The sequence below is a fragment of the Pectinophora gossypiella genome, chromosome 24 (genome assembly GCF_024362695.1).
Source record: "Pectinophora gossypiella chromosome 24, ilPecGoss1.1, whole genome shotgun sequence".
Classification (NCBI taxonomy): Eukaryota; Metazoa; Arthropoda; class Insecta; order Lepidoptera; family Gelechiidae; genus Pectinophora; species Pectinophora gossypiella.
The window spans coordinates 3,535,661-3,548,129 of NC_065427.1; the positions used below are offsets into that span (position 1 = coordinate 3,535,661).

The 12,469-nt window shown below is 37.5% G+C and overlaps 1 protein-coding gene across 3 annotated transcripts in view; it reads left to right on the forward strand.

Annotated features, from left to right (window-relative positions):
• Window positions 1–12,469, forward strand: part of LOC126377794 (ankyrin-2-like) — an 82,014-nt gene that overhangs the window by 63,561 nt on the left and 5,984 nt on the right. For 2 of the 3 annotated variants that reach the window (XM_050025628.1, XM_050025630.1), the window contains 11 exons: window positions 12–813; window positions 918–1,148; window positions 1,363–1,486; window positions 1,576–2,693; window positions 2,765–2,901; window positions 2,978–4,085; window positions 4,168–4,284; window positions 4,499–4,594; window positions 5,605–11,257; window positions 11,336–11,460; window positions 11,995–12,137. In XM_050025628.1, the coding sequence (XP_049881585.1) occupies window positions 12–813; window positions 918–1,148; window positions 1,363–1,486; window positions 1,576–2,693; window positions 2,765–2,901; window positions 2,978–4,085; window positions 4,168–4,284; window positions 4,499–4,594; window positions 5,605–11,257; window positions 11,336–11,460; window positions 11,995–12,137 (9,654 nt within the window). The remainder of the gene's footprint in view (window positions 1–11; window positions 814–917; window positions 1,149–1,362; window positions 1,487–1,575; window positions 2,694–2,764; window positions 2,902–2,977; window positions 4,086–4,167; window positions 4,285–4,498; window positions 4,595–5,604; window positions 11,258–11,335; window positions 11,461–11,994; window positions 12,138–12,469) is intronic. The other variant, XM_050025629.1, reaches the window with a different exon arrangement.

A 12,469-nucleotide genomic window follows, 5' to 3' on the forward strand; every position in this document is an offset into this window, starting at 1 on the left:
ATTTTTTCTAGATTTCGCCTAAAGAATCGCCAGTAATAAGTGCAAAAGCTCGTCAGTTTATCGAAACTGTACCTGAAGACGACTCAGTTCAAGAATGTTTCTTTTCTAAACGAATATACTCAGATTCGCTAGAAGATTCTGAACACACCGATTCAAGACGACATTCGGAAGCAGAGTCATTGAAATCAGATCAATCAGATGTCAAAGCAAAAATTTCGTCATCAGATTTTGATGAACGCGCAGAATATGAAGAAACTGTTGACTCTGGCAGTGGTTTTGGTGATGAAAAGTTTGAGGAAAGCGTTGGTTTTACTTCCATAAGAATAGATCCCAAGGTCCTTGAAGAAAAACAAGACTCGGAATCAGATAAAGAGACAGAAGTAGTATTTAAGAAAATGGCACCAAAGCGCCATTCACGAACTGAGTCCATATCTATTTCTAAGATTAGTGACTTACAGACTGATACGGATCTTTCAAAACCAAAACAAGAATTCCAAATGATTGTTACTGAAGCAGAAGAAGTGGATAAATCTGATAAAGACGAGCCATCTGATAGAATATCTTCAGAGGACAGTAGAGAAGTTGAAATATCAGACAGAAAGTCTTCCGAGGGCATCTCGGACAGGATTAGTTCGGAGGACGCCGTGACTGACAAAAAGACTTCTTCAGAAGAAGAAGCAGCTAAGGAAGGTGAACAGTTACTAGAACATGGTACTGAAAAGGAAATCACAACTACGGTCAAAAGCATCGTAAAAGACATTGAAAAGATTGATTCAAAATCCGAATTTATCAAAGACGATACCGTTGAAAAAGGTAACATATAATTTCACAAATGTTAATGTTGTTGTTGTAATGTTATTAATTTTCACTAAATTCTTAAGTATAAGTTGTTCATGTTTTTATATTTAAATTTTTAGTTCAAGTCGCCAAACGACAGTCTGTAACATCAGCAGGATCTGGATCTGTAAGTGAACTTCGCTTAGAAGAGAAACGTTTATCAGATGCTCATAGTCTTACTGAATCCAGAGACTATACATTTGAGGAATCGGAAGATGACATTGGCACTCAAGGGACTCACGTTGATGCCTACAGTAAGGACAAACATGAATCTAAGCAAGAAATTGATTCTAAGGCAAAACCTTCAGCGGGTGAGTAGTATTCAATAGATAATACATTCATATTGCTACAACTAAACCTTTTCTTTACAGGACTATACGAACAAAAAGTCATTAACGACACTTTTATTATTATTGTATGTTCTGTTTGTTTGCGATGAAATATATTTGATTTGATTGTTTTTACTTGAAATACTTAATGTAATAAATTAATTCGTCAACAATAATAAATACTAAAATATTTCAGGTAAAACTGATCCTTCTAAGCTAGCTAAATTGACTCATGGTGACTCGCTAGATGACGTTGAAGGGTTTCCAGAAGACCACGTTACAGACTACGTTCATAAACTACCCCATATTGCTGAAGTCGGGTAAGTTTGATTAAGTTTAATTTTATTTCATATCGATATGTATACGTCATTTAAAATATATCACAATAAACGAAATCTAATATTTTTAGTGCCTTGAGTGATCGAGATATCACTAATGACTTCTTAAGCAGAGAAAGAGAGGAACAACTGAAACGTGAAACAGTTACTACCACTATTATTAGTGATAATACTGACAATGCCAAAAAAGATGAAGTGGCAGTAATTGGATCCACAAAGGAATATTCTTATACTACTACTAAGAAAGGAGAACCTATAGTTTCAACAACTGGCATCACTACCACCTCCAAAGAAATATTACTAGACAAGAGCGTGGAAAAAAAGACTGAAACAAAAGTAAGTCAGATAAAATTTGACGTTTCAAAAATAAGAACCGATACTCTTGGAAAGTTTGATGCTGATGATATTGAAGAGGCTAAGGAGTCTAAAATATTTGTGCCTAGAGATTTAGATCTGAAAGAAACACCAGAAATAACAAAAGAGCAAGTAAAACCTGTCATTGATGACATTTTGCAAAAGGGAACAATTGCTGCTGCAGCTCGAAGTCCTGTTTTAGACAAAGATATTAAAACGATTACTAAAGATATAGTTGAATCCGAGAAGCGATCTTACGATGCTAAAGCTCCTCATATAGAGGAAAGAAGACATTCATGTATAAGTCCAGCTATTTCTTTAGAAAGAATTGCAGAATCCGATGTTGAAGATGACGAAGAACTCGACAAAGTAAGTGTACCTCCAGAACCGTCAAAGGTCTCAGAAGCACCATCACCTTTGAAAAAATCTGACTCAGCCATGAAACAAATGGCTGATAATATTGAAATTATAATCAAACAAGCGTCAGAGGATATCGATTTATCATCAGAAGAGCACCCTATTCCGGAACCAGCGGATCAAAAGGATATAGCAGGACAAGTTTCTGTAGATTCCATTATAGAAGAAGCTGTAACGACTGTTGAAGAGTATCTTGAATCTTCAAAAGAAACTAAAGAAAAAGTAATTGAAGCTAAAAAAGAGATTGTTTATGAAGAAACTAAAAAGTTTGTTAAAGAAAGACCCGGTTTAATGAAGTCGCTATCTAGAGATAGTGGCGAAATTGCTATTATGCCAAGGAAAAAACATGCAAGGACATTTTCGGTACAGAGTTCTCCAGATGAGGTAGAGGAACAAATATATACCGACTCAGAATCTGGTAAGTTTGAGAAAAAAAAAACACATTACATATTCGACAAATTGATTCTATTGCATAAAATTTTTTTTCAGATATGGATAAAGCTAAAGTTCTTGAAATTATTGAGCCAAGTTCTGATATTGAAGGCAAAGTCGTCCCAAGCAGTTTTGATACAAAGAAAATTAGAACTGATTCCCTCGATGACGCCGACGACTTCCCTGAAAAAGAAGTAAGATTTTATTTATTCATAGCTATAATTTATGTTTGTTATTGTATCATGATTTCAATGTATATTTGTATTTTAGGCTGAGTATTTTGGAGACGATGGCAAATATGCCGAAGAACCTGATACATTCTTACCAAGCAAATCTCATGAAAAATCTGTAGATGCTGCTTCTACCGCCGGCCCAAGCGCTCCCAGACCAGATTTTGACGAAGAAAAAACAACTGAGAAATTCACCAAAAAAACTCACTTTGTAGATAGCGTTCTACGTTCTGATCTAGTTTCAAAATCTACTACTGAATCGTCGGTAACGACTGTTGTGTCTACTCTAACAAAATCCTCGGATGAAGACCAGAAATCAGTTCTCGAGGATGCAACATCTGCTGATTTTTCGAAAATCAGTGGAGCTGATTTAGTGAAGGACCCTTCAAAGACATCTATGGATATTAAAGAAGATTCACGTTTAGAAGAACAAGTAGAAGACAGAGGTACACCTGATCTATCGAAAAAATCTATTGACTTGACCAAAGATTACTCCAAATCTTCTATTGATAGTAAAGATACTTCAAGAGATTTCGCTACTAATGAATTATCTAAAGACTCCACAGTAGATTTGACAAAAGACTTCTCCAAAGCGTCTATTGAGAGCGTGAAAGAAACTTCGAAATCTATTGATGACAAGACTTTCTCTGAAGACCACTCTTCTTTAGATGTATCTAAAACGTTAGCTTCAGATGCATCAGAGGGTATAGCAGTTAGCAAGGAATTTACAGAAGAGGAAAGGTCAATGTCTAAAATTGTGAAGGTCTCCACTAGCTCATCGCAAGAAACCTCAGTTTTGACTGAAAGTAAATTATTTAGCGAACAAGATGACAAATCCTTAGACAAAACAAAAACATCAGATAAAAGTGACCCAGAAAAAGATTTTATTGGAGAAATTGATCAGCAAATTGCTCATTTAAAATCCGAATTTAAAAAAGAAGAAGAAAGCTCTGTTGCTTCCAAATCTGAATCAAAGACAGAAGACAAATTAGCTAAGACAGAATCAGACATATCTAAAGATAAAGAAGAAACAGACGCAGATGATGACGCACCAGACATGAAAGAGTTAAGTAGAAGATGCTCGAATCTTCTAGAAGATATATCACATGGAGCTGTAATCAGAATAGATTCAAGTCATGTTACTCACGGTAAGTTTATTATTTCTTTAGTCAGTCTTTAGAATTAGATGTTTGAAAGCATAATTTTGACCATGGTGATTGTTTCCCACAGATCTTGTGTCCAAATTTTCGAAAACGCCCCCTCCGTCCCCTGTTGACCTTATTTTAAAAGATAGAGCTAAATTGGAGGAAAGTACTGGCGATAAGCAACCCGGGCTACAACTAAGAGGTTCGTTATAGATTTTCTAGCTATGGCAGGTTTGATAAATAATTCGTAGTCTTATAATAGCGTCACATAAGAAACAGTCCTGAATATGTAGAAAATCCACTTGTAAAATAAACCTCAGTAGCTAGTATAGGTCTAGCAAGCATACTATAACACTACCCACAGAATGATATAGATAGGTAGTTAGAAGTAGAGGCTAACTCACGGTAAAATTTAGGTTCCGAATCTTCGTTCCTGGATGCTAGCCGTCAGTCGCCAAGAGCCTCTTCTGCTGGAGACAGTCTGATCAGCGAAACCGAGGCTCATCAAAGTGGTTAGTACAGAGACAATGATTAATATTATTTCACTCACCATTATTAAGAAGACAAAGTCTTCTCACTTGTTATCTCGTAGCTCCTCGAAATCAACTTGATTACTGTTGACAATGGTGACAAACGCAAGCTTATTCAAGTATTCAGTAGTGGCAAAGTAGAGTCATAGCGAAACTTTACTCCTAATTTAGCAGCAATAGATCAAATACCATTTTTATGACGATTTGTTTGCCACGATGTTTAGTTGACAGCCACTTACTTAACGCATGTTTATTTTACGGTTCACGCGTAGCTAGAAAAATGATCATTAGATAAATGTTTCAAAAGCTATGACACGAAAATATTTAGGAAATATATTACAAATGAAGGCAAAAGAAGTTGTTGCAAGTAGATATTTGTTCAGCACAGATGTCTTTGACTACATGTCCCTAAAATTTAAATGAGAACCAAATCCATCAAACCAAAACATTGCGATTTGTTTGCAAACGTCACATAATTTATGCTAATATTCGTCAGCACAGTAAATTTTACTTTCTTTCTTGCGGAGCCCTTACGTTGCCATAGGTAAGTGGACCCACAAGCAAAATAAAAACTTCATCATTTTTATTGTTACCGCTTTTTCGTCTTCTTCGGAAATCAAATTGTTTTTATTGAATTTTATTCGCAATTTTTCATCTATAACCATTCACTCTTGAGTAACGTTTCGCTTTGATTCAGAATCTTCTATCGTTTGATTTATCATTTTAACCATCACTAGTTGTCGTCATTGTTGCCTTATTTCTTATCACATTCCAAATCGTCAAGCAATCATGCTTTTGATGCTTTCAAAGCCTTTTTTCCACCAGGTGTTGCACCCCAAATGTATAGCAAAAATTGGAGCTCAAATACTAACCCTAAAAACTTGACTACTTACTAACGAAAACGCATAGCCACAACACGACTTAAAAAGCTAATTTTCAACACTTATAATTAGATAAAAATTCAAATATTATATAAGCATTTTTCTTTGCAGACGCGCTGACGGAGGCGTCTACGGTACTTAGTGCAGCTGCCAGGCCAAAATCTCCAACGAAGCACTTAGCTGATAACTTAGCTTTTATCAATGTTGATCAACCTACACTCACTAGCAGTGCCAGTGAACTTGTTGATCGAACCATAGAAAAAAGCATTGATGTTATTGACCAAATCAAGAAAGAACAACTGGCCGTCAAAATGGAGGAAATGCAACAATTAACGTCATCTGACACTTTTTACTCTGAATCTAGAGTTGAAACTTCTACATCGTCTTCGTCTGTACATAAAATTGAAGGATCTGAACTCAAATTTCAAGCTATCGATCCGCAAGCTATGATGTCTGATATGGTAGCTAAGTTTGGAAGTGGAACTACCGATGAGTATAGTACAGTCTTGACTCATAAGGAAACTGAAACGAGGAAGATATCTGGACAAGAATTCTTCTCTTCAAAACAAATATCGTCATCTGACGATGATTCGCTCGTTGTTAAAACTGAAACGACCCATGAACTTCGAGGTCAAGAACATGAAGTTAGAGAAAAAACTGTAGTTCGAAGAGATGGTGATCAAACTGAAACGTCACAAAAGAAAGTAGAAAAAGCTCATGAAGCTGCAGCTAAAAGATCTGATATAGAGACAAAAACTGTCTTCAAAAGTAATGATGATACAGATATTATAAAAGTTGAACGCGAATTTACTGAACAAGGTCTTTATTCTGGACGTCAAACGAAATCTGAAGAGAAAATGACAGCTTTGAAAGACGAAACCATTAAAAAGAAACATGAAATTAAGATTTCAGAAAGAGAAATGTCTCACGAGCAATGGGGCAAAGAGTACTTTACAGAACCAGGAGAGTTAGAAGATATCAGAGAGGATGAAGATACAAAATCCAAAATTGCATTTGTAGACTCGACTCTTAAAATTATCGAAAAAGATGAGGTAGTTTCCACAGTGGAACTCTCTGAAAAAGGGAAAGTTGTAAGTTCCACAATGGAACATCACAAAGAAGAATCGGTTATCGAAAGTAAAGAACATGATGACTTAAGTTCAGATGCTTCTCATGCACCAAGTTTCAAAAGTGAAACTGCAGAGAGACGTGGCTCTTCTGAATTAAGTCCTAAAAGTAAATCGAAATCTTTCAAGAAAGATAATGAAGTCTATGAAGTAGATTTCATAAAAGAAATTAAGGTCTCAACTTCACCTGTTAAGAGCACATTCAGTCGCAATGGGAGCCAGGATACACATTCAGAGTCAGAAACAGCACCAGAATTGCCTCACGATGACAAAATGGGCGATACCCCAAAAAAAGATAAACCCACCAAATCTCCTATTCAACTACCGCAACAACAACTTCAAGATCAGGTTTGGGAAGTATCGCTACAAAAAGCTGATTCACTTGAAATGGCCGAGGATATACCTACAATAACAAAAGTCAGAACTACGACGGAATCATCTACAACGAAGAGCTCTGACAGTGACACGGTCTTAGATCTCAAGACTGTTGTAGACCCCAAAACTGACGTTACAACTAAACCTACCAAAACTGATATGTCGCCAAGCACATTAGAAATCACTGATGATATAAGCACAACATCTAAAGATATCATGATGAAATCAGGTGAAAGCATCGACACTGAGTGCATGGTCAAATCCTTGGAATCTCATGAAGGAGAAATCCTGCAGAAATCGTTAGATTCTACCGTTAGTGCCGAAACATTGCACGCCTCCGACTTTTCAACTGAAGCCGATTCCGCATTTTTGACGGGAACTGATCATAAGAAAGAGGAAGTCAAGTTAGTGAAAGAAAAAAGTCTTGAAGATATTTGCAGTAGCGGTTATGACACCGATCTTTCCTCTGCCGAGTTTCATGCCACGAAACTTGAGTCAGAACGGGTGGATTTTGACTCATTGATGTCTGCTCAGCCTCTTGCCGACTTATCAGTTTTGGAAAAAACTATTGATGAAGTCAAGCAATCACTTGAAGCAGCTCAGGGTGAAATAATTAGTGAGAAAAACGATGGGAGCAGCAAGTACAAGCAATCTCCTTCCGAATTCCAATTCAAACTTCTAATTAGTCCAGACAGACCTGAAGTTATTACAGAAGAGCCTCATCATACAGAAGATCACACTGATAAGACTACTGTACAATTGGAGACAGAAGATAAAATTCTTGATAGTCAAATATCAGACAGTACTTCCCATAAAGTTAGCTCTCAAGAGGAAACTACTTATTCAGATGAAGATAAAGAAACGGTTCACATGATGAAAGAATCCAGTCCTCCGTTGGATGGTGCCGATATTTCAATAAGATCGGATAGTGGACCTCACTCTATACTAGAAACTGAGAGTGAAATAATTCTCTCAGATCGAGAAGGTTCGTCGAAAGGTAGCCCAGAAGTGAAATTGCGAGCACAAAAACACATTAAATCTAAATTAGGAATCGTGGAGCGACGATCAGCATCTGATGTCGAAGGCTGGTCCAGCTCGGGTTCCAGTCACTATCACAGCTTTGAGCATTCTGAAGGAAGACCATTGTCGTCAGATATTGAAGTCATGATGACCGCTCAAAGTGGAACTGATTTTGAAACTGCTCTTACAAGCCATGACGTGTCTTCACAGTCTTTACGAACATCAAAAGATTATTATACAGCAGGCAGTTCTCTTGCTTCAAGGGACAGCATGAAAAGCCTAGACTCTGATGGATCCAGCCATGTTGCTAGCATAGACATATCTGATGCTTCAGAAACGTTAGTTCCATCAGCAAATGAACTAAAAGAAGAACTGATGGAAAGCAGCACCTATGTTGAACAATTCCTTCATGAAGGAGAAAAAGTAAAAGTAAAAGACGTAAGTGACGATGAGGTTTCTGTCGATGATGATGAAAATAAAGATGATTCGGTAGAACCCATGGGCAAAATGAAGAGATCTCATGAAATGCGTTTCCAACCTAAAGAAATGATTCCAGAGCATTTTCCTATTGAAGGAGTTACTGAAGGCGTTGAAATTGACGATGAATCTTCAAAAGAGAAAGATGGATCAGATACTACCATCTCCAGTCAATTTAAAACTGATGACATTCTATCGTCTTCTATATCAAAACTGGATATGTCATCATCAATATCTCAACTTGAACTAGATAAAGATGAAGTGAAAGAACAAGTCACAAAAGTTTCAGTTCACGAGGAACATGCTTTACCATTTTCCGTAACAAAAGTAGATAGACCGAAAAGAGAATTCGTTGATATTGAAAGTGAAATAATCCCGGTTGGATCAAGCGAGTATGAAGAAATAGTGAAACATGGTAGCATAAGCACAGAAATCAAAAAAACATCTGCAGAAGAATCTACGATTGTGAAAACAAAAGTTCAGGTAGAAGAAGCGGCACCTCCGAAGAGTGAAATCGTAGAAATACAAGAAGAATGTGTCAAGAAAGTTGTAAAAGAAGTTATTGTTGTACCGTTCCCGGTAACTGAAATACCCTGTACTCAACGAGAATTTGTTGATGTGGAAGAAGATATCATACCAATAGGTTCTCAACAATATGAAGAGATTTTAAAATCTAAAAGTGACTCTTCGGTACCAAAAACAAAAGTTGAAAAAGCTATTGTTAAAACGCCGGACTCTCAATTAGATAGTAAACCTAGCTCCACATCTAGCTTAAAAACTCAAGAACATATTTCAACGCCTCATACGCCTTTGTCTGCACCAAGTCAAAGCTCGATTTCAACAGACAATGGTAGAGAATATGTGTTGGATGACATATATGATATTTCTGAGACACCAGAGTTGAGATCAGACCTCATAACAGAAAGTAGCCGTTCTGAACTGGTTGTAACTACAGAAGAAAGAGGTACTCATACTTACGAAAAAGAACAAGAATCTCCTACTAGTGATGAATTTGAGATGGTTGATAAACCGAGTGAAATGGATGATTTCGTAGTCATAGAAGAAGTTGCCAAAGAAGCACAAGAATCTGATCCTGAAGGTAAAAGTGTAAAAATAAAGACACAAGTGTACGTGAAGCGTCACGATACTGAAGTCGAAGAATATTTGTCTAAAGCGTCAAAGAAACAAGAAAGTACTAGTAGCACTTCAGGATCATTATCCGATGAGGAATTACTTCAATATGAATTGGAACAAAAGAGGTTACAGGCTCAAGAACTGGCTGAAATTGAAGCTGGCAAACGTTGGATACAAATGCAATTTGAAGGTGATCCACGGTACGACTATGAACGAGTTCCTCTAGAAGATATTAAAGAAGAAGAAATGACCGACTTTGACGCTAGCAGAATTGGCAGTTTAAGTTCGCAAAAAGAGTCTATAGGAAGCTATGGTAGCTATAGAAACTCTTACGGAAGTCTCTCTGAATCAGAAATGGCATCCCGAATAAGGTTCCGAGTACGAGGTGAAAACGACGATGTCTCTATCAGCTCACTTCAAGAGTTTGAAAATCTTGAAAGGGCTCTGATGGAACAGTATCAACAGCACTCCTCATCATCTCAAGATTCATTAAATGGCTCTCTACCAAAACGCTATGTTTTGAGTAAAAGTCAAGGTGATGACATATCAGTATCAAGTTTGAAAGAATTTGAAGGATTAGAGTCAGCTTGTCTTGAAGCATTAAAAGCTGAAGTCCTGGCAAAGCAAAAAGAGGCTTTGTTACAAGCTGATCCAAAAATAGTCAGTGGTAGTTTCTTAGAACAAGAAAAACGCTCTTACGGCAGTAGTAGTACTGAAAGTAGTCCTCCGCAGAAAGGAGGTAGCCCAAGCCAAAAGAGTGGAAGCCCATCACAGAAAAGTGGAAGTCCTTCCCAACGCGTAGGTAGCTACGGTAGTCCATCACAAAAGTTACTAGCCGACACAATTACTATCAGGAAATTAATTGACCAAACAATGGCTTTGGAACAAAAAATGCAAGAGCAAATAACACCCAAAGTCGTAACTGTGAAAAAGTTTGATGACAGAGGCGCTTTCTTTGTCCCCGAACCAGAGGAAAAGTCTTCTGAAACTAAAACTTGTGAAGTTGTAGAGGAGTGCAAGAAAGCGTCTTCATTCGTATGCGCTGCTGCCCCAAGTGATGGCTCAGCAGAGTCCATTCCAGGAGACTGTGAAGAAATGATGAAACTATTGGAAACAGAGGACAAAGCTAAGAAAAGCTCAGCTGTTACTAGAACGTTCACAGATGATGGAGTTATCGAAGTGGTTAGAACTACCACTGTCATTCAGCAGAAATTCGTTGACGGAAAGAAAGTTTCAGAAACCGTTACTAGCACAGACGCTGAAGGAGGTGTAGATATCCCAGCTAGGCCCGTGCAATACGAGGAAGGACCAATGTCATTTGGATCAGAAATGTCTTCGTCAATCGCGTCTCAACCCTCAGAATTGGATAGCCTGATGACTGTTATGGAAAGAAAAACATCAGATGGCGAACTAGTTACAGTAACAAAGCAAACCATCATTATGTCCTCGGATAAACTTGAGGAATTAGACTTGTCTAGAGAAGGGAGTGTCGTTCGTGAGCTGTCGCCTTCCTCTGGGAGGTCGATAGCACACAGCGTCATTTCGTTCTCTGGTAAACAACTTACAGATCCAGCGAGCGGCTCCTGGAGCGGCCAAGACGAAGAACTCAGCTCTTCTGGAAGTTTTAGTAGGTAAGTACCTTAGCTATATGTCCAGCATATATCCCGCATGTTTTAAGTATTTCTGCAACGTTATTGCAATATTCGTAGGGGTGCAAGAGCGGACCTGATGCTCGGAAGTACTGACAGTCTTGAAGCCACCAGCTCAAACGCTACCCGAGCCACTTATAACTACGAAGTCGATACTCCAATGACTGGCAGCCTCACCTCAGGAGGTAAATAATAACTGTAACTTTATATTAAGTAACTATTATATTCCCTGTTATTATCAGATAAATGTACTCCCAACTTACAAATTTGCTTTACCTTTAGCCCTATCACTGAAGCTTAATATTTGAATATTTTTGATGTATATATAGCATGTATTGATATTAATTACGATTTTCTCATTTATAACTTTGCAGATCATCGCTTAGAAAAACGTACTAATATTACGTAACTTTCCCTGGTCAAAAGATTTTGACTGCGTTCACTTCTTCAAATTAACACCTGAAGTTGTGATTTAGACAATTTAATTTTTAAAACAAACCTAATAAAAAAACAAATTGTTTTATACAAAGCCTTACTTTCTTCTATAAGTACAAATGACGATAACGCTAAAGGCAATAAAACAAAAGTCTGCTATCTTTATCTTTACAAGAAACGAAATGTTGGTGAACATTTCCATTAAACGCAGACAAAACTCTTCCCCAAACATTGCTTTGCCAGCTTGATACTAATCAGAAAGATAACAGCGGTACCCCCTCCAGGGTCGAACACCATGGTGTCTTCTCTGGATACCTTGGACCCTGTCACCGCAGTGCAGATGGAAAGTCTTGAGCACCAGTCCACAAGTGAACACTTCTCACATGAATACGAAGTACAAGAACCGGACTCGGACACTGAACGACTGGTGAGTTAATTCCAAATACAAATAGATAGTCTTATTATTATTAGACACGGGTATTCGAATTAGGATATTGAGAAATGTTCTCGTGGGGCTAGAACCCGTAACTTGTAGCTATTGGGCGGTCAAAAAGACCAAATCGAAGCAATTCATCTAAAAAATCAATATTGTTTTATGTGAAAATGTCACATTTACATATCGGTTTTTAGATAAATTGCTTCGATGTGGCCTTTTCAATCCTGCTGGTGGCCCTACGAATCGTTTCTTGGTCACGTATGGAGTGGAGTGAATGATCCTTACCTCTGATATTCAATGAGGTCTGACTTCAGTAGTGAACG